Raw genomic sequence first — 22,515 nt, forward strand, 5'->3', positions numbered from 1 at the left:
TTTCAGAAAAAATAAAAACTCAAACATCAAACTTAACCCATGCTCAAATTCTTAACCCATAACATAATCAAGCCTTAAATGTGTATAAAATTCCTTACCTCATATGGAGAATCCATCCCTAAGCTTCCTTCATCTCCTAGGTCTCCAACTTCTCCTTCTCTTCTTCTTCTTCTTCTTCCTCATGCCCTAGCTTTTCCCTCTCTTTTCTCTTCTCTTCAAACACTATCAAGACCAAAATGGTTAAGCCCCAAACCGTGTACCCCATAAAACCAGCTGCCATTTATCTAATTCCCAACCAAATGACCATTTTGCCCCTCCTTGCCTATCCTTTCCCACCTAAACCTCAAGGGTACTTAAGTCTTTTCATTTCTATTTCATTTCTACCATTTTCTTTCTAAAACTTGTTACTCTCAGCAGTAACTAATGGTTACCCAGGTTACTAAATCTCCAATAACCATTACCCGCTAAATCTCAACTTAACCATAAAATTCCCGAGGTACCCCTAGGCTCCTCCCGAGCCGGGTATAGAAATCCCGTTGTGACTCTTGAGTTAACTAGCTCTCTAGAACCGTCTCGGCACGTGCATCACAATAATACAACCACACCCACGTGGTACAATTCACAGAATACAGTTATCACATATCAATACAGTTATGCCCAACATGGCCAAAATTACAATTATGCCCTTCTAACACGATCCGGGCCTACATGCATACTAGTAAACATAGCCATGCATCTCAGTTAAACAAATAGCCAAATAACATGCTTTAAATCATAATCATGCATTTAATTCATAAAATCACACATAAATCCCAACCTGCCCTCCTGGCACACTAATCAAGGCCCTTAAGCCTTATTAGCGAATTTGGGTCGTTACAGCTGATCTCGGATGTTATGTCCCGGATCGGCCAGAGCTATGGCAGTTTCGAAGCTCCTCAGTGGCAGTGCCTAACTGGCACCCGAGACCGCATTGTCCTTTACGAGAAGAGTATCGAGCACACTGCCGCGGTAAGTATCCTTCTATATTCCTTTTGCTTACATTCATACTGACCTGAGGCTAATGGTGGTTTCTTCCTTTTTTCAGGCTCTTGCCTTCACTGCCCAGCTCAATTATGAGCTGAACAACGAGATCCATTCGAGCAGGACTCATGCTCAAGAGGCGAAGGACCTCCACCTTAGAGCGAACGACGATCTGAAGGCGGCGAATGCTAAGCTCGAGGCAGTGGTTAAGGAGCGTGAGGACATGGCCAAGGAGCTCGGAAAGCTGAGAGCTGAACTCGAGGAGCAAAAGAAAGATAACACCCAGCTTCGGGAGACCAATAAGAAGCTCGAAGAGGACAAGGCCGCCACCTTCGACATCATAGAGGATGCCAAAACTCGCCTTCTTGCCGAGTACAAAGAAAAGAAGGAAAAGGCGGTCGACTCAGCCATGTACCGGATGTGGGCTTATAACGAAGAGCTGGACACCAGCTTCTTAGGTCCCCACGAGGCACCGCTTCTTGAACGATGGAATGCCCGGCTCGAGAAGGAAGAGGCTGAACGGCTTGAGAAGGAGAAGGCTGAGCAGCTCGAGAAGGAAAAGGCTGCTCCGGGCACCGTTTCAGAGGAAGCTCAGGAGGATAGTCATGCTATTCGTCCTGAGGGGTCCGGTGCCACTGATGCTGAGAAGGCCAAGGAGACTCCTTTTCCTTGAATCTGACCTCGGGGAGATCAGTTATCGGGGCTGCGTCCCCTTATTTCTGTAACTATTTTAATATATGCCCACGGGGCTGATACAATTTCTTTTACCATTCTTTTATATGCTTTACATTTCTTGGCTCGAAATATTTTGCATATTTTTATATTGATGAACCGGTTATGTTTATTTATTCATACAAACATAGTTTGGATTTGGGCTCGAAATTCGATGCATTCATGCATAGTTTATTCGAATTATCCGCTTCCGACCTCGTTACTTATCAAGGTCGGATATTACTTTAACCATGAACTCAAAAGTACTTATATGGTATGTAATGTGAATGATCTGGTTATATCTTTTTTTGTTTAGTCACTTTTCCTCATCCTTAGTTTTTGTTCTGAGGTTAAGAGTTTGAAACTATTTTTCTCTTAGATATTCCAGCCTCGATCTTGACTTGTCTCGTGATAGGTTTAGGCTCCTACTTATCATCGATCAATTTTTTGGCTGGTTTGTTCCAGACCTGTTAAGTTTGCACATCTGGTTAACTCCAAACGTTTTAGGATTTTGGTAGTTCGGTTTTGTCTGAACTATCTAAGCTCGCGTATTTGGTTATATCCAAATACTTCATGTTTTTTATAACTCAGTTATCTAGGCTCGCGTACTTGGTTATCTCCAAATACTTCATATAAATATATATTTTTTATTTTTTAATCTGGCGATATATATACCAATGATGCCCCCTTAATATCTTATGAGTGTGACCATAGGTTATTAAATTAAGAGAGATTGCAAAAATAAAAAGAAATTACATATGGAACAAAATAGACCTTTTATTTGATGAAATTCAAAAACAAACAAACAAACAAACAAATTCATGGTTACAGGCAACACTTCCTACACTATTGATAGTAAGGTCTAAGGTGTTCGCCATTCCATGCTCGCGGTATCAGGCTCCCATCTAATCTCGCAAGTTTGTATACGCCAGGTCGGATGACTGACTCTATCTGGTATGGTCCTTCCCAGTTCGGCCCGAGCACTCCAGCTGCTGGATCTCGGGTGCCTAAGAATACGCGTCTCAAAATCAGGTCTCCCACTCCGAACTTTCGATCTCGAACCCTCTTATTGAAATATCTTGTGGTTCGATGCTGGTAAGCATCATTTCTCAGCTGAGCCTCTTCTCTTTTTTCTTCGATCAAGTCTAGGGTTTCTTCGAGCTGAGTATGATTTGAATCCTGATCGTAAATTTGAGTTCGGATCATCGGGATTTCGACCTCGATGGGCAACATTGCCTCGCAGCCGTACGCTAGAGAGAACGGGGTATGTCCGGTTGATGTCCGAGCTGTAGTCCTATATCCCCAAAGGACTTGAGGCAATTCTTCGGGCCATCGTCCCTTTGCCTCTTCCAACTTTTTCTTTAGAGAGCTCTTGAGAGTTTTGTTAACGGCTTCGACCTGACCATTCGCTTGAGGGTGAGCCACTGATGAAAAACTCTTTATTATGCCGTTCTTTTCGCAAAAGTTGGTGAATAAGTCGCAATCGAACTGGGTTCCGTTATTGGATACAATCTTTCTCAGTACTCCGTATCGGCATACGATGTTCTTTACCACGAAATCAAGGATCTTTTTCGAAGTTATAGTTGCCAATGGTTCAGCCTCCGTCCATTTTGTGAAGTAATCAACGGCGACTACCGCATATTTCACTCCGCCTTTTCCAGTTGGGAGAGAGCCTATGAGGTCGATGCCCCATACTGCGAAAGGCCATGGGGATGTCAACATGGTCAGTTCGGATGGTGGAGCTCGGGGTATCATGGTGAATCTCTGGCATTTGTCGCATTTCTTCACATACTCAAAAGAGTCTGTTCTAATGGTTGGCCAGAAATATCCTTGACGTATGATCTTCTTGGACAGGCTATGCCCCCCGGCGTGGTCTCCGCAGAACCCTTCATGAATTTCTTCAATGATCTTCTTTGCTTCGGGAGGGGTTACACACCTAAGCAGCGGCATGGAATATCCTCTTCTGTATAGCTTTCCGTCCAAAATGGTGTAACGAGGAAGTTGATACATCAATTTTCGAGCCTGGTTCCGATCTTTTGGAAGAATTCCATTTTCGAGATAATCAACTATTGGACTCATCCAGGTCGTTCTGTTTCAATCATACATACATCTTCCTCGTCTGGCTCAGTAATGCTGGGTGCTGATAGGTGTTCTACGGGTACAACATTCAGCTCTTCATTTTCGGCGGAAGTGGCGAGTCGAGCTAAGGCATCTGCATTTGAGTTTTGTTCTCGGGGAACCTGTTCGATTGCGTAAAACTTGAAATACTCCAATGCGGATTTTGCCTTCTCCAGATAAGCTGCCATTCTTGTGCCACGATCCTGGTAATCTCCCAAGATTTGATTAACCACGAGCTGGGAATCGCTGTAGCAATGTATAGCTTTGGCCTTGAGCTCTTTTGCTATTCGCAGTCCTGCGAGTAGAGCCTCGTACTCAGCTTCATTATTAGATGCTTTAAAGCCAAATCTTAAAGCAGAGTGAAATTTGCTCCCTGCAGAAGTGATCAGAATAACTCCTGCCCCCACTCCATTTTCATTCGACGAGCCGTCGACGTAAAGTTTCCACAGCTCGTGGGCTGTGGTTATTACCTCGTCATCGGCTATACCAGTGCACTCCACTATGAAGTCTGCCAAGGCTTGTGCCTTAATGGTTGTTCTTGGATGGTAAGTGATCTCGAACTGTCCGAGCTCAACAGCCCATTTAAGGAGTCGACCTGACGCCTCTGGTTTATATAGGACTTGCCTAAGTGGTTGATCTGTCAGTACATGGATGGGATGTGCCTGAAAGTAGGGGCGGAGCTTGCGAGATGAGTGAATTAAACTGAGGGCGAGTTTCTCCATCAATGGATATCTTGACTCTGCCCCCAGTAATCTCTTACTGATGTAATAGACGGGTTTCTGCACCCTCTCTTCCTCTCGAATGAGCACCGCGCTTATCGCGTGTTCGGTGGTTGAGAGGTATAGGTACAATACTTCTCCCGCTTCGGGTTTTGACAGGATGGGTGGTTCAGCGAGGTGTCTTTTGAGCTCCTGAAAGGCTAGCTCGCACTCTTCTGTCCATTCAAATTTCTTACTTCCTTTTAATAAGTTGAAGAATGGAAGGCCACGATCCGTTGACTTCGAGATGAATCTGCCCAGGGCGGCCATCCTGCCAGTCAAGCTTTGGACATCTTTATGCTTCCGAGGTGAAGGCATATCAATCAGGGCCTTTATTTTTTCGGGATTAGCCTCGATTCCACGAGAGTTGACAATGAAACCCAGAAATTTTCCCGAAGATACCCCAAAAGTGCACTTCTGAGGATTTAGCTTCATGTTGTATTTTCTGAGCACGCCAAAGCACTCTTCGAGGTCATCAACATGGTTCTTGTTAAGTTGAGACTTTACAAGCATGTCATCAACATAAACTTCCATGTTGTTCCCTATTTGTTCTGAAAACATCATGTTAACGAGCCGCTGATATGTAGCTCCAGCGTTCTTGAGCCCAAACGACATAACATTATAACAGTATAGCCCTTTATCTGTAATGAAGCTCGTATGTTCTTGGTCGGGGGCATGCATGGGAATCTGGTTATATCCAGAATATGCATCCATGAATGACATCAAGCCATGCCCCGCCGTGGCATCCACTAGCTGATCAACTCTTGGCAGCGGAAAACAGTCTTTTGGGCAAGCCTTGTTGAGATCCGAGTAGTCAATACAGGTTCTCCACGTCCCATTGGGCTTTGGGACCAACACTGGATTGGCTACCCAGTTAGGGTAAAAAGCATCCCTAATGAAATGGTTTGCTTTTAATCTGTCAACTTCCTCCTTTAATGCTTTCTTTCTGTCCTCGTCCAGCTGCCTTCGCTTTTGTTGCTTCGGGGGAAAGCTTTTGTCTATGTTTAATGCGTGGCTCGCAACATTCGGGCTTATCCCCACCATGTCTGAGTGTGACCATGCGAAGACATCCTAGTTTTTCTTCAGAAAGCAAATTAATTGCTATTTTGCTTCGTCTTGGAGGTGTTTTCCGACCTTCACCTTCTTCGAGGGATCAGCTTCGTCGAGCTGAACTTCTTCGAGCTCTTCCAATGGTTCGAGGTCAACTTTCTCCTCAATCCTTGGATCGATTTCCTCGTCAATTTCTAAAACCGTTCCATCTTTATTTTGTATGATAACGAGTGCCTGAGCGCTCGTTTGTTTCTTTCCCCTCAAAGAAATGCTATAGCACTCCCTTCCTGCCAATTGATCTCCTTTTAATGTCCCGACCCCGCTTGGGGTTGGGAACTTAAGGGCCAGGTGCCTCACAGATGACACTGCCCCCAGCCCGACCAGGGCGGGTCTCCCGAGCAGTACATTGTAGGAAGATGGTAAATCTACCACTACGAACTCCATTATCTTGGTCACCGAGACTGGATAGTCTCCCAATGTCACAGGGAGTTCAATGGATCCCATACAAGCAGTCCCTTCTCCTGAAAATCCGTACAAAGTAGTTGCACATGCCTTCAGGTCGCGAAGGGAGAGTCCCATTTTCTCGAGGGTCGCTTTATAAAGAATGTTGACTGAGCTCCCATTGTCTATGAGAACTCGGCGGACTCTCTTGTTGGCAAGCTGAAGAGTAATAACCAATGGATCATGATGAGGGAATTGAACATGAGATTCGTCCTCCTCAGTGAAGGTTATCGGTTGCGTTTCAACCCTTTGGCTTTTTGGTGCCCTAGGTTCGGGTTCATAAGGAGACCCGTCCCCTGTCTTCAACTCGTTAACGTATCGCTTTTGAGCATTTCTGCCCCCTCCTGCGAGATGAGGCCCTCCCGAGATGGTTATTACGTCCTCTCCATCTATCGGCGGGGGCCTGTCTTCTTCCCGAGATCGGGAGTTATTATTTTGTGCCGTCGAAGGCGCGGCTACTCTCTGGCTCGCAGTAGTCTGTCCAGTACTCTGGTTTTTGACGTACTGCCGGAAATAACCTCTCGAGATCAACCTTTCGATCTCGTCCTTCAGCTGTCGACATTCATCAGTGGTGTGTCCGGTGTCTCTATGGAACCGGCAATACTTACTGGAATCCCTTTTGGACTTTTGATTTCTCATTGGGTCCGGACACTTGAAGGGGACCTAGTTTTCATTAGCCAGGTATATGTTTTCCCGAGACTCGTTGAGTTCGGTGTGTACTTTATATACGGAGAAATACCTTTCTCCTTTCTTTTTCTTTCCTTCAGCCTCGGGGTTATTTCCCTCGCTCTTTTTCCTCTTGGAGGGATTCTCCGAGGTAGGCTGTGGAGCTGTTGGGTCAGCCGAGGTTGAGGCGGAGTTAACGTTTATCGTTGTAATTTTGGTCTGCGAGGTCGCCTTCAGCGTTGACCTCGCCTCCTCTACATTGACAAATCTCTGCGCCCGTCTGTTAAATTCGGTTATTGACCTCACCGGTTTCCCTTGCATGTCATCCCAAAGGGCACTTCCGGGTAAAACACCAGCTCGGATAGCCATCAGGTGCCCACTGTCATCCACATCTCGAGCTCGGGCGACCTCTAGATTAAATCTTGTCAGATAGCTTTTCAGTGTTTCGCCCGGCTGTTGTCGGACGTTAGTCAAAGTGGATGCCTCTGGTCTGACTCTCATCATAGCTCGGAACTGCTTCTTGAAGTCTCTAGACAACTGATCCCGTGAAGTTATCGAGTGTCTCTTGTACTTTTCGAACCAACTCTTGGCAGGTCCGGCCAATGATGTTGGAAACAACATGCACCTGAGCTCGTAACCCACGTTACTAGCTCTCATAATAGTGTTGAATGTACTCAGGTGACTGCATGGGTCGGTTTTTCCTTCAAACGCTGGGACGTGAGGAATCCAGAACCCTTGAGGAAATTGAGTGTTAGAAATATGTGGAGCAAACAGCTCGAGCTCCTCGTCAGAGTCCTCATATCGACCATTCCCTCGTTCATTCTTTAAAAGCCTAAAGGCTTTTTCGAGCTGATCGATCATTTCTTGGACTGGGTCCTTAGGTGGTGTCTGGAATTGACAGTCATTGATCATGATTCCAGGCTCGCGTCTCCATGAGGGATCTCTACGCCCATTCAAGTGATTCCTTAGGTCCGGATTTGTCTGATCTCCCTTCCCCCTGCTCTGATTCAGATGATTCCGCAGGTCAGGACGAATCTTGCGGCTTCTAGTATTTTTACGACCTCGGTCGCGTTTACTGACGGACCTGGTCTCTCCGGACTCGTCACTGGTGAAACTCATTGATCGGTCGTTTCGCGATGGGTTCTTCCCATGTCGCCTCGTCTCCGCAGTGCGAGACCGGGACGTCTGACTTCTCTCAGATTGTGCGCCTCTCCGCTCCTGGAAAGTCTCCCTGTGCCCTTGTCTATCCCCCGTACGCCCTTGATCCTGATCTCGAACAGGTTGAGCGTTTCTGCGGGGAGGTGAAGGATATCTTATGGGAGACGGAGGGAACCGTATAGGCGACGGTGGCTGCCGTCCTTGCCTCGGCCTAGAGGGTCCAGAATTTGCCCGAGATGGGTCCGTCGCGTTCGGTGCACTACCAGGAACCTGAGTCCGAGCCTCGGTAGGAGCTCGGTTATTTTCAGTTCCTGCAGGCACTTCCACAGGTGGATTAGGCGGGACCTGAGCTCGGGTACTCCTTTGGGGCCTAGGAGGAGCAGATGGCTCTGCTGGTGCCGGAGGTTGAGTCGGCCTCCTTGTGGCAGCATCTTTTCGTGGACGTCCACGGGGCCTCCGGGGAGGAACATGCACGTCCCTTGGAGGAGGGACTTGGTTTTCGCGCGGAGGCGGGGGCTGAGCCACCTGCGCCTCTGCGGCCATCCTAGTCAACTCCTCATTCCGTTTGTTGGCTTCTGCCAACAGCTGTTTCAATTGCCGGTTTTCCAGTTCTACAATAGGAACGTAACGCTCAGGATTGTAGTACATATCCTCATCCCTCGGTGGAGGCGGTGGTCCCCGAGAATCGGAGGACCCATTTCTCTCCTCAGCATCCGGGTTTTCCATTGGTTGTTTTCCAGGACGCCTTGGGTAGCTTTCATCAGGGGTGTTCTGATTGTTTGTAGCCATGAATCTCTCAGGGATGAATGCTTAAGGCTCTCAATGAAAGCACCAAACTGTTGACGCCGTTTCTCGTCAAACAGTAAAAGAAGAGCACGTAAACAATGAATGACAATGGCTAAATGAACCAAAACAAATCAAACACGCGATTTTTACGTGGTTCAGCAGTTAAATCTGCCTAGTCCACAAGTCTCTGTTATTAATCTTAAGATTATCTCTGAAAATTCCTTAGCATGAATTCTTCAGAGTTTTCTCTCAAGGATCAGAATTTCGGTCTCTTACAATGGTGCATGGCTTCTCTATTTATAGAGAAGGATGCAGAATATTATCCCCACATATTTTGGGTAGTTACTCTTTTGTGAATAAAATAAATGGCTTTAAATGCCTATAATCAGATATAAAAGGAAACGTCCCTGAAGACCAGGAAACGCATAACTGACCAAATAATATCCCACGATTCTTGGGGATTTACATTAATAAATGAGGATTACATCTCATATTTATAATAGTTGTAGATATTCAAGGTGATTATCGCGTATCTCTAAGGCTTTAGCATCCCAGGTCTCACGTCATTGTTCGAGCTAATGGCATCTCCCGAGATCACGTGTCTTTCGAGATCGTACGTACATCTAGCTCGAGACCCCCGATCCGAAGTCGTCCCCGAAGATGAGTGTGCTCTCGGAGCTACCTTTCGAGATCGAGACCATTTCGAGCTCATATATCGTACTTTGCAGGCTCGATATACAACCCTGGAGCATACTTCAATCCTTACGAGACCATTTGTTGCGAATCCAACTTTCGAGGTCATATTTACCATGGCTCGAAATCTGGGTATAACAAGAATGAGAAAAGAATAAGTACAAAAATGAAAAAAAAACAAAAGAAATGATGAATAAATAAGAATGAAAAGAAGAAGAAGAAAAATAATGGAAAAATGAAAAGAAAAAAAAATATGAATGAAAAAATTGGTAGAAAAAAAAGAAAAAAAAAATGGAAGAAGAAAAAAAAAGAAAAAAAAGCTCATATGTGTGAAAAAAGAAAAAAAAATAAAAGGAGAAAATAATAAATACAAAAATGAAGAAAAAATAGAATGAAAAAAAACTGAAAAAATATGAAAAAAAAAAACAAAACAATACAAATGAAAAAAAATAGATAAATGAATAAAAATGAAAAAAAAAAAGAAGAAGAATGAAAAAAATGGAAAGAAAAAAAGATGAAGGAAAAAATTGGTAGAAAAAAAAAAGAAAAAGGAAAAAATGGAAGAAAAAACAAGTAAGGAAAAAAATAATAAAAAAATTATGGAAAAAAAAAATACCTTCAAAATCAAAGAAAACATAACTATGATAAAAAAAATGTGACATTTTCATATTTTAGTTAGCTACTAATTGTGTTTCCCATACTTTAACTTTTTCTTTAATAAATTTCCCATACAAATTAAGAAAAGTATAACTCTCATATTTTTGCACATTAATGGTATAAAAGCCATATTTTTGAAAAATTCCCTAAATATTATCTAACATTTGTTTCATATAAAATCATGTATATCCAATTTAAAAAAACTCAAAATCATAAAAAATGATTTTATGATTTTTATGATTTTTGAGTTTTTTTAAAATTGGATATACATGATCCAATTTTAAAATATTTACTTCATGGCTATACTAGAAGAATATTTCTCCCAGGTGTTTGATAAAAATAGATCTAAGTAAGGCTTATGATTCTATTGATTGAATTTTTTTGGAGGATATTCTAACAGCATTATGCTTTCCTAGAAGGTTTATTCAGTGGATAATGATATGCTTGACGGGTACATCATATACTCTTATGTTGAATGGGAGATTATGGAAGCTTTGAAGGGAGGAAAGGTTTAAGACAAGGAGACCCAATTTCTCCTCTGCTTTTTGTGTTGGTTATGGAGTATCTCACTAGGCTTCTTAATCAAGTTTCTCAACATAGAGAGTTCAGATTTCATCCCATGTGTAAGCATTTGCAACTTGTTAATCTTTGTTTTGCAGAAGATCTGATTTTGTTTTGCAAGGGGAACATTAGATCAGTTTTGCTTTTATTTAATGGTTTTTTGAGGTTCAGCCAGAGTTCAGGGCTGACTGCTAACCTGAATAAATCTCAAATGTTCTTTGGGGGTGTGGTCGTTGATGTAAAGAAAAATATTATGAGTTCAGTTGCTCTTGGTGAGGGGACTTTTCCCTTGAAATATCTGGGGGTTTCGTTGAAACCTACGAGATGGCAAATAGCTGATTGTGGTGAGATTATCAAGAAGATTCAGGCTAGGCTCGATGTTTGGGCGAGTAGACATTTATCTTTTGCAGGGAGAACTCAACTAATTTTCTCTGTTTTACTGGGCATTCGTAACTACTGAATGAATATTTTTATGCTTCCTCTCAGTGTCATTCAAGAAATTGATAGGTTGTGTCGTAATTTCTTATGGGGATCCAACGACATTCGCAACAAACTCCATTACTCCTCTTGGACTCAGGTTTGTCTTCCTAAATCTTTGGGTGGTTTGGGTTTTAAGGAGGGCTCCAATTGGAACAAAGTTTTATTGGCCAAATTTATTTGGGCATTGTCTTCTAAGCAAGATGTGTTGTGGGTGAAGTGGATTGATGCGATATATCTTAAAGGTCAGTCTTTTTGGTCTTATAATCTGAAACCTGATGTTAGTTGGTATTGGCGTAAATTATGCTATCTGAGAGAGGTGTTTTCTGAAGATGTTTTAGAGGACTCGACTGTGCATGGTAAGCTGAACTTGAAGGTTCTGTATAGTAGTTGGCTTCAGAGGGTTCTGATTGATTTTGCAAAGGCAGTGTGGTGTAGACTTACTGTCCCTAAGCATCGTTTTATTTTTTGGCAATCGGTTCTTGGCCATTTGCTGACTAGAGATAATTTGATTCAGTGCCAGATTTCTGTGGTCTCTAGTCTGTGTCCGGTTTGTGAGAGAGTCGAGGAAACACATCATCATTTGTTTTTCGACTATATCTTTTCTCAATAGGTTTGGGAGTTGACTAAACTTTGGTTAGGTTCTGGTATATGGCCTAACCAGTTTGATGAATGGAAGAAGTGGTTAGATGGGAAACCTAAAAGTATTATGCATTGCATTGCTGTAGCATCCTTGGCAGCTGCTGTTTATGGTATTTGGTGTAATAGAAATTCCTGTATTTTTGCTCATTGCTCCTTCACTCCTCATCGATTAGATAGAATGATTAAATTGAGTTTGAAAGCTAGATTACTTGGTAGTTTGAGTCAAAAAGTTCTGGACAAGAATAGAGCTCTTGCAGAGTTTGTTAGGAAGATGTAAGCTGGTGTTGTTTTTTGCTCTGTTTTTGAACTTGTTGATGTAATTTTTGTTTCGGTGCAATATATTCTCTTTTTTGATAAAAAAAATCATAAAAAATGCCCAAAATCCGAAAATGAATAAAGAAAATGAGAAAGTCATAAGAAAGCAACATGCAAATAATTTTGACAATCTTAAAATCAAATGGTTTTGATACCAATTGTTGGATTCAAGATGAGCATCAAACAATTATTCAATAATCAAGCTCATCAAATAATGTACATTTGCCTTCTATAGTACCATATAAAAGGAGTTGTTCTAATTCATCCTTTTATATAAGTTGTTCTAACTCATCATTATTTTATATGGTATACTTTAAAAGTCAAATGTATATTGTTTGATGAGGTTGATTATTGAATAATTGGTTGATGCTCATCTTGAATCCAACAAAATACACTTAAATTAGTAGTTGATAGACCTTACTCAGAAACCTTGGCACAATGATCAAGAGAACATTTTTTTTTGGAACAGTTTTGAGAATGGAAACTGAATTTCCTTTTGGCCTTGAAATAAATGTCATAATCTGAACCAAATTTGACAGAACTCAAAATCAAACCCATTGAATTGTAAAAGAAAGAAAAGAGAAGAAATTTATTTCAAACTGACTCAAACAAAAGAAACAAAATGTCCAATACACTTTTGTTCTTCTTTTTTTTTTTCCATGGAAATTGTTCGTATAGAATCATTGTGTTATAATAATAATAATTTAAACATATTATTATGCTTGGAGAGAAGTAAGATTCCTAGCTAGAATACCCTCAAAAGTAATCCCAGGTCCAAAAGCCAGAATCAACCCCCATTCGCTCTGCTCTTCTTGGCCATGGCCAACCTGTTTCATCATCATCATCTTTGAACTCTCTTCAATCATATACTCCAAAACATACACAATGGTATTACTACTAGCATTCCCATAATCCATCAAAGCTCTTCTACTAGCAACCAACTTCTCCGGCACCAAATCAAGCCGTTTCTCTATCCTATTCAATATAGCCGGTCCTCCAGGATGAACAGCCCAAAACATCTTATTATAGTACTCCTTATCAAATCCAACCACTTCCATTAGCTTCTCACAAAACCCTTCAACGTTATCTTCAATCACTTGCGGAAGCTCCCTATCGAGCTTGAAGCTGATGCCCTCTTCAGTGAGTCTCCCATCAATGGATTTGTCTGTTCCGGGTAAGAACTCCTGTGCAGCTGCATGAAGCTCGAACAGAGGCTTCTCTATACCCAAATCCGGGTCCGACCCAATAATCATGGCTCCGGCACCATCTCCGAACAGTGCAACACCGACCAAATCGTACGGCCTATCTGGGCTCGGAGGTTTGTACCCAATAATGGTGGTTTCGGAAGTGGCGAGCAGAACTCGGCTACCTGGGTTGTTCTCGGCTATGTCTTTTGCTACCCGGAGACCCGCCACGCCTCCGGAGCAGCCGGAGAAGTTGAGCATGACTCGCTGAGTCTGACGGTTGAGTCCAAGTCCGGCGGCTAAGTAGAGGTCGCCGCCGGGTAGTCTGACTTCGCTGGATGAGACGTAGACCAAGTGGGTTATGTGGGAAACGGGTCGTCCCCAGTGGTTGATGCAAGACTGGGAAGCTTCGATGGCCATCTCTGTTACGGCGTCGTTGCAAATGTCGAGCCTTTGTTTGACGGTGGGTTTGCCTTCGAGGGCTAGCTCTGGGTACTTTCGTAGGATCTCCTCTGACATGACTACGTACCTGGTTTTCACTGTTGTCGTTTTGCCTGTAAAACCCATAAACAAAACTCAAAGTTGGTTAGTAGTAATTAGTATGGATATTCACAGTTTTCAAATAATTAATAACTTTTATTTTTCTTTTATAATTTGTACAAAATTTCAAACTAATTCTAATAAAAACAAATAAAATTTAGAGATTTTTTTTTATAATAACTATTTCTTTTTAATGTTTGATCCAACATATATTAAACATTTACCACTACATAACTTTTTTTTCAAAAATTGTAATTTTTTTCAATAAAAAGTCATACTGTCTAATTTATATTAAACTAATGCATAATCACTATATAAATTTCATAAATACGACCAAAAAATATATATTTATATAATTAAATCACAAGTGTATTGTATCATATGGTTTGAGAAAAACACAAAAATATTGTGGTGCCTAACATTACCAAAGAAAATAAATCATTAGTGTAATCAAATATCGAATCTCACGTATTTTAATTTATTTTAATTTAATAAATATTATAAAATATTGTTAACTAAGTATAATAATAGCCACTTTCTTATATTGTTAACAAATTTTGCTTTCCGTTATAATTTAACCTTTCTTTTTATAAAAACATAATCATGTGTTTAAGGTGTAAAATAGCAACATTAAAACTACACAGTGCAGTGTGAATTAATGCGATGCGGACAATATTGGTAGGTTTGCCGTGTTTTTTAACAACCCTAACACTTGGCAGAGTAGCATGCATATGCTATTTAACATTTTTAGCTAAAACCAGAAGATGAGCAAGGCAAGAAAAGACTTACAAAGTCGAGTGAGTTTTCTCTTGAGGTCAAGATCATCACAGTTGGTATCTCTGAAATACCCATCGACCAAATATTCTTGCATGACAAGTTGGTGAGGGAAGGCTTTGCCTAGTGCCAAAATGGTGGCTTTCCCTGGGTTGGCCTTCTTCGAGAGAATCACTTGCCCATTATCTTCGCTGCCCATTATTTGCAGTGAAATATTGGTTTATTTGTAAACTGTGTTTTGTTTCTTTGCCTTGAAACAAAGAAAGATTGGCTTGTTCTTATTTATATACAGTTTTAGTTCAATGCTTCTTTCTGGGCATATCAATCAAGATCAAGAAGATGAGTTATATTGTATTAAGCAGATATATGAAGTGGGCAAGTACTTAAAAGAAAAAAATGAAGTTTCAGTTGAGAAACAAACTTTTCATGAAGGTGTGTGATGTTTAAGGTGCTGTGCTGGTAGAGATTTGTTGTGGGGTTTGGGTGAGAATATCTGCCTGCATTGATAGCATGAACCTAAACCATTTTTATTCATTAATGAAATTTATTTTAGCATGAACAAACCACCATATTTGGGTAACTATATCTGAATAATATTCTATTTTATTACTAAAGATGTATATCCATTTTTAGTGTTGCATATGTGTCACTATAGATAATAACCGTTTCAAATACAAGGGCCTATATATGACTCATGTGTTGTGATCACAGTCATACTCTTTACTTGTCATCAATCGCTCCTGAACCCCCTTCACCTATCCGACCTTTCAACCAAAAAGATAATAAAACAAAATGAAAAGATTATAAAAAGAGAAACACCTTGACTTGTTCATTTTCTGCAAGAAAATTTATCAAGCACCCCAAAATTATTGCTATCATGGCATACAGCCTCAAGCACAAGGGGGCAAAAAAGATTACAGAGTCTTGGTGGCTAAAAATATGTCAATATACAGATTGAAGATTAAAACCATACAGTTGTCAGTTGTTTAAAGATATGCCAATGAACCATGTTTTTTCCTTTTGGCTATTTGACAATATCAAAGAACACATAACAATCAATTCTCATATTGTAGAAACTGAGGGTGCACGAGACAATTGTAAGTAGGACAGCACACATCAAAGTTCACAGAGGCTCTTTCCATTGATAAAATCAATTACTCGGGTGACTGACTGATCAAGGGCTGCTGTTACTGCGGCCAAATTCTGCAAGAATTCTTCTGCAGTTGGCTTCTCCCCATCCACTATATCAGTCACAGCCTTAACAAATATTGTAGGGACCTTAAAAATATCGGCTACGTATGCAACAGCTGCACCCTGAAACCACAATGCAGAGAATGAGAGGACATGAACAAAAGGCAAGAACCAATGATATGCATAATCTTACAATAATAAAAAAATGGAAATTGCTTGTTCTAAGTGTCTCTTGCAGTTCCAAAACCCCTATTAAGGGGGAAACTAATATGCCAATTGGAAAGGCTGAAAGAAAAACTTACTTCCATATCCTTGATTGTAGCATCATTTGCAGTGATTGATGCTTCATCGTGCGGGCACATGTCTAGGGAGTCACCAGTAGACAACTTTCCAATCTAAGGCATGTGAGCAAGTGTAATAAACATTCTCAAAAGTGTATCAAATGAAATTTACATAAATATCATTACTCAATAAAGGAGGGTTTGAGGTATCAAAGAAAGTAGTTCCAACTTCCAAGCAAAGGGTCTAACAATAATCACCTTTAGATTAAGCTCCTTCAAAAGATTGGGTGTTGAGCAGGCCTGCCGTAAACCAACTCCATAAAGATCAAAAACCTGTAGGATACATAGGAGATAGAAATTCAGCATTGCAAACGTCTAAAGCAACATATAGATACATCAATAAGCATGGTGAAAATTAAATAATTATATATATATATATATCTGTGTGTAGTTATAATATAAGATTCCACTAAATAGAAACCTTGTCGAGATTTGTGGGGTTAACTCTCAAGTCATATGCTCTCATATAATGACTTGAGAAGATTATGCAAATAAGACATGAGGTAATTTTGTTCTCTCACCTACTTTAGGCTTTTGTCCAAGATGTAATACACATAAGGAAGAAAATTGCCCAAAACCTATTCAACATTCTACACACACAGATGCATTGTAGCAGAAGATTTTCATTTTCCTAATACAATTTACTGCAATTTTGGCTTCTTAATTTGTAAATGAAACAGGTATTAGCTTTTAATCTTCTGAATAACTCTCTGCAGCATCATGCCGAAAGATTTTAGGCTAATATATAACTTAAAATCACTCTTCTAAGTCACGCCAGTTAAGTACAAGGTTACACAGACTATCTTTAAAATATAGATAAATCCTCTCTTGCTTAATTCATTTGCAAGTTGCAACTTAATATTAGTATAACAACAATTAAATGTAAGTATGATGCTTTCTCAATAAAGCGATATAAGTAGATGCATGACAGGCTAACAAATACAAATACTCACAGGAATAGGAATCCTTCTGTCATGGAAAGCTACATCAGATGCAAGAAAAACATCACCGATGCCTGCTCCTTTGGCCTGAAACAATCCATATAATAGTCACAATTATTAGTTGGATCCAATAATACACAGTAATAATAACAATAAGATAGTGATTTTTAAGAAACTCCTACTCCCTAGTATATATCCATGCTTATGGTAATGGATACAATGAACACCACTAACTTTGGTCAATAAACGAAAAAAGGACTTTCAATGCATATAAAGACAAACTAAGGAGCAAAAAAAGGAAAGAAATGGAATAAGGCATTGGATCACAATTACTACAATATTGAAACTTGACTGACTATGAAACGCATACTTTAAAGCCACCAGCTGTTCCAGCATTTATGATAAGGTCTGGCTTTAATGCTTGGACAGAAGCATATGTCACAAGAGATGCCGAAATAGTGCCAACACTGTCAACCCCTGGATAGAAATTCAAGGAGTCAGTAACAGGAATTTGGAAATAAAAGTAAAAACTTATTTCAACTGAAAAACAGGTCAGGCACTTTTCTGTAATTGTTGAAAAAAAAAAGAAGCTCTAACAGACAGGGGATGCATCAGATCTAATATTAAATCTTCATCATGCTAGAGTCTAGAAGAGGGCACATTAGTACTACCCACATCCACGACCTTATAAAGTAAGTAGACATGTATATACAGTTAGAACTTAATAAGATAACAAGAAAGAAAATTCTCTAAATTAGCTTGAGTTAGAGGTGCCAAAGCTTATTTTTCGCAGAAGATCAGGCTATATTTGCATGGGATAATCCATAACTCGGTGCTCTATTTTGATTTTTAACATGACTGTTATGTTACAAATGAACCAAAAATAATTACACTTGCCAGTCTATTGGTACCAAGAAGGTCACGCATAATAGCTATCTTGCCATAGGGATTGAATGTATGAACACTATCTTAGCACTAATAGTAATGTCAGAATAAGATGCTTCATATACATGATGCAGTGGCAAGAAGACACAGTTGATAACATGTTATAAGAAGTAATTTTGCCAAACAAAAGCCAAACTCAATTTAGTTGAGAAATTACCCAACGATAAATCTTTTCCTGGCCAAACTACATTAATCTGAAGATCCTTGTAAGTACCATGATATCGGACCCAAGGCACCCCTGGAGGAAACCTGCACCAATTTTAATGTAACATGTCAAACTCAGGACCAAGCAATATCAGTGGAGCTTGTTATAGCAAAATGTATATGCATTCGATATCGATACTTTATCAAAACTAAAATGTATCCCTCTACGCAAGTTATTCAGTACAAACCCAGTCAAGAAAAGAATCAATACTTCAAGAAATGAAAAGAATAGGTCGGTATTCATAAACAGAATTCACTACTATACTACCATGGACAGACATTTCATAGTCAAGATTAGTGACAGAATCAAATTTAAACCAAGTGCGCACAAAACATACTCAATGTTAAACTGGGTGATCCAAGACCCGATCAATGAGAAATTGAATAAACCCAGGAAAAGACTCAAAACGTTGAGAAAGAAAGGAGAAACTCACGCCTGGTGGGGGTGTTCAGTGAGCTGGAACTTGTTCACCACAGGAAGCGCTTCAGTCTGCATAGCTGTTAATTCAATCCCAAATCAATACCAATAAGAACCAAAGAAAATCAGAAAGAACACATACACATATACATATACATATATGTCAATATTGAGTGTAGGAATACCGATGACGATGAGGATGTTGGAAATTGAGCTATTTTCAACCTGGGAAACTGCGGCGTCCTCCGCAGAATCAGATTTGTCGCCAAGAGGAGCCATTAGATTCTCTCTTTACCGTAACTTTCCCTGGAAAATATAAGGCAGCCAAAAGAAAACGAGAGAATAAAGGCGAGACAAAAGTCTCACTTCTCTCCCTCTCTTTTAAATTGTTAATTTTTAATTAATTGTGGAATAACGCTATTTTATTTATTTATTTATTTTGCCCAAAATTAGAAAAAACAATTAATTAATTAAGGTGGGATTTCCATAATTGGAGTGTTACTACAAAGAAAAAAGTTCTGATTTCATTTTAGGCGCATGGGATTTTCCAATTAAGTATGCTAACGTGCAAGAAAAGGTTCCATTGCTAATAATAAAATACATAGAAATTGGAAGATTTTTTTTTTTTTTTTGAAAAAAAGAATTATACCATTATTTGATAAAAAAAAATGCTTTGAATTCGATGTATTCAATCTTCTTAGTGGCACACGCAAACTTCACAAGAGAAAATTAGAACACTTAAGAAGAAGGGCCAACACTCAACACACATCTTTCTTGACATGGTAGATGGCTTTTCAGAAATTTAAATGTTGTAAAACAGGGAAATGGGAAGTATAATACAAGAATATTGCTAAGGGTACTATATGGTGGTGGTGCCCAAAGTTATTTGATGTGGTATATTGTAATTAGGATAATTGAATATTGAGTTTAATATATTTTAATTAAAAATAAAATATCTTGAATTTGATATTTATTATATTAATCATATTATGCAGAGTTATGTACTACATAAGTGTCTGTTTGGTATAGTTTTTAGAAAAGTTAGAAACTACTTTATAGAAAAATTGTGCAATAAAAATGTTTTGTAAACAGTTATAAAACAGCTTATTGAATAATTTTATAGAATTTATGCAAAAACTATAATTGACATAGCCTAATTTTAAGCTTTTTCTAAAAAAAAATGTTTTTTGAAATAACTCTATAACATATGTGTGTTTTTTTATCTAAATATATTTACTTATTTATTATATATTAATCAAAATTCAGATATTTAAAATAAATTAATAAAATAATAACATAAACAATATTTAAATTTTAAATATTTTTATTTTGTTCTTAAAATATTTGAATTAAATATTTTTTATTTTAGTAATTTTATATTAACAAATCACATTAAAATAGAGAATCTTTTTAAATATTTAATATAGATTTTATTATACACTATAATATTGTTTTTGCATTTCACATAATTTTTAATTTACAATTTATCAAATATATAATTAAAAACATAAAAAGGGAGAGTTTTGCATAACTTAAATTTTATATATTTGTAATTATATCATAATGAGATTATTATACAACGATCATTGTAATTAGAATTTTAGCTACACTGACTAGTTATAATATATATACAATTATATATGTATATTATATAATGTAGCATTTTTTTTATAATCACTTTATTAGTGTCTTATCGAAAACATATTGTAATTGTAACATATTAAAATAAATACAATATTTATATTGAAATATATTTAGTATGTGTAAATTTATTTTAATAAAATATAATAAATATGACATCTATTTTGATTTTTTAATATTTAAGAACACTTTAATCATATAATTTACCAAATACTTTTGCTACAATTTTTCTAACTCACATCACTTTAAAATTTATAATTTACCAAGCACTAAACAACTTTTACCCATAACACAATTGCAACTGTTTTTCCTCACTTCACAGTTACAAACTGTTTTTCCCCACAATAGAATTGTACCAAACTGACTGACAAATAAGAATGCTCATAATACAATAGTTTAGTTATGTATAACAAATCTAGTTGAATCACATTAGAATTTAAAATTTAACTTTTGATATCCAATTATTTTATAATAAATATTCAATTTTTTTCAATCAATTTAAATTTATTTAGATATGTCACTTTAAATTAGATTTGATTATTTATTTATTTATTTTTGGTTAAGTAGGCTCTGATTGATTGAATTTAAGGTAAGTTTTATGGATTGTTACATTTTGGTAAAGCTATGTGATTTTTTTTTTTTAAAATGTGTTAATTTTGTTTTTCTCTTAATTAGACTTGTGCATTTGATAATTTTTAAAAAAAAAAATTGTATGCCAATATTATTCCTACTTTTTTAGCTTGCCGCCTTTCTTATTTTATTTCTACCAAAATAAAATAAATAAATAGTACAAGTGCTTGTCTTAAAAAAAAAAAAAATTACAAAACAAAGGTACCAAGGCACAAGGCATGGTATGTACTTTTATATTTTTTTTTGGGGGGGGGGGGGGGGGGGGGGGGTTGAAAAGCAAATTGGTATTTGGCTATTTTGATGGTTCACTTCAGGTTGGGTCCATCAAATAATGGACTTCTTAACAAGTGTTTCCATGATAATGAACTACACAACAAAAGCCAATAATTTGCCAGCCAAGGTGGAGACTGATCACTGGTTTGGTTTGGTTTAGTTGCCATGAAATGAAAACAAAGTATTTTTGGAGAAAAAGTACACTGTTTGAATTATTTGGAAGCTGTTCATAATTGATGTTGACTTCACCATTATTAAAGAAAAAAAAAATAACAATGATTGTATGGTTTCTCATATCATGCTACAGATGTTTAATTTGATTTAATCCTTATCACTAAAATTCCTAGGATAAGATTATACATAGCGTAATTGAGTATTGTTAATTAGAAGAACATCATTATCGAAGTGATCGAATTAGAGTGATCGTTAATTCAGATTTTATAGTTGTTTAACTATTTTATATAATAATTTAAAGAATCAGTAGTGTCTTATACTATTTGATAAACTGTTATGGATGTAATTTTGTTGGAACTTATAATATATTATAGTATGAATTATTAAAAATAGAAAAGGTGCTTTAATGACTTCCTAGAGGAAGAGTCTCACATTGGTTTAGAATACTCTCTTGTAAGGGTATATAGAGTGTGGACTTTAGCCTTGGGGTTGTGCCCCAAGGGGTACCCACTTTTGTGGGAGAGGGAGGAGTCACACAAAGGCTCACCTGACCACCACACACGCGCGCCGTCCGACCGACCTGGGCTGGCTGGTTGGTGTGGTGTGCACCTTAAATATTTTTTATTTAATAAGTGGTAAACTGAACTTAATCACGATATTTCAGGATTCCAACTGCCATGCCTCTCCCACGTTTTTTATTTAAGATCGATTTTTTCTTTAAAAAGGACTCTCTTTACGATTAAAAATCCGAGCAGTAGTATTATTAAGGGTGTAGTATACGACGGGTCTCTACGGTGCAGTGGAGGTCCGATCACAGTTTGGACTGGGCTGTTTTATCCTGGGGACGACGGGGCTGATAGTTTGCTTGCACGAATTCTGGGCAGTGCCGCGAACGTCTTAAAGAGAGCGACCTAGTCCGCGACTCAACCCAGACAATCATTCGGTAATTTCGTTCCTTTTTATTTCTGCAGCAACTTTTAACAACAATTTTAAGACGTTTAGTTTCTGCCATGACTACCGATGATAACTCTGGTGTTGTTGACATAAACAAACCATTTCGTTTTGAGGGTAACCACTTTAAAAGATGGAAACAGAAGATGTTATTTTTCCTCACAATCAAAAAGGTTAACACCGCTCTCACTACTG

General features: G+C 38.5%; 2 protein-coding genes across 2 annotated transcripts; both read right to left on the reverse strand.

Moving 5' to 3' along the window:
* Positions 1-12,675: 12,675 nt before the first annotated feature.
* Positions 12,676-15,279, reverse strand: LOC133788775 (type III polyketide synthase B). The gene is made up of 2 exons (XM_062226374.1): positions 14,627-15,279; positions 12,676-13,851 (listed from the first exon to the last, which is right to left on the reverse strand). The coding sequence occupies exons 1-2, from the start codon at positions 14,808-14,810 to the stop codon at positions 12,830-12,832; spliced, it is 1,206 nt and encodes a 401-aa protein (XP_062082358.1). The 5' UTR covers positions 14,811-15,279; the 3' UTR covers positions 12,676-12,829.
* Positions 15,280-15,412: 133 nt separating this feature from the next.
* LOC133788784 (5'-methylthioadenosine/S-adenosylhomocysteine nucleosidase-like) lies at positions 15,413-19,022 on the reverse strand. Its single transcript, XM_062226384.1, has 8 exons — positions 18,837-19,022; positions 18,668-18,731; positions 18,187-18,278; positions 17,455-17,561; positions 17,097-17,171; positions 16,342-16,416; positions 16,105-16,197; positions 15,413-15,925 (listed from the first exon to the last, which is right to left on the reverse strand). Exons 1-8 carry the CDS (start codon positions 18,928-18,930, stop codon positions 15,728-15,730), a joined length of 798 nt encoding a protein of 265 aa, XP_062082368.1. The 5' UTR covers positions 18,931-19,022; the 3' UTR covers positions 15,413-15,727.
* Positions 19,023-22,515: the final 3,493 nt, after the last annotated feature.

This window comes from Humulus lupulus, chromosome 1 (genome assembly GCF_963169125.1).
Source record: "Humulus lupulus chromosome 1, drHumLupu1.1, whole genome shotgun sequence".
Taxonomy (NCBI): Eukaryota; Viridiplantae; Streptophyta; class Magnoliopsida; order Rosales; family Cannabaceae; genus Humulus; species Humulus lupulus.

Bases quoted from the DNA above. Each gene is read 5' to 3' on its own strand.
- LOC133788784 (XM_062226384.1), bottom strand. From the start codon at position 18,930: ATGGCTCCTCTTGGCGACAAATCTGATTCTGCGGAGGACGCCGCAGTT. The intron at 18,732-18,836 runs GTATTCCTACAC...TTGAATTAACAG, and splicing joins CAACATCCTCATCGTCATCG to CTATGCAGACTGAAGCGCTT. The intron at 15,926-16,104 runs GTAAGTTTTTCT...TTGTGGTTTCAG, and splicing joins CTACAATCAAGGATATGGAA to GGTGCAGCTGTTGCATACGT.
- LOC133788775 (XM_062226374.1), bottom strand. From the start codon at position 14,810: ATGGGCAGCGAAGATAATGGGCAAGTGATTCTCTCGAAGAAGGCCAAC. The intron at 13,852-14,626 runs GTAAGTCTTTTC...TGGGTTTTACAG, and splicing joins GAGAAAACTCACTCGACTTT to GCAAAACGACAACAGTGAAA.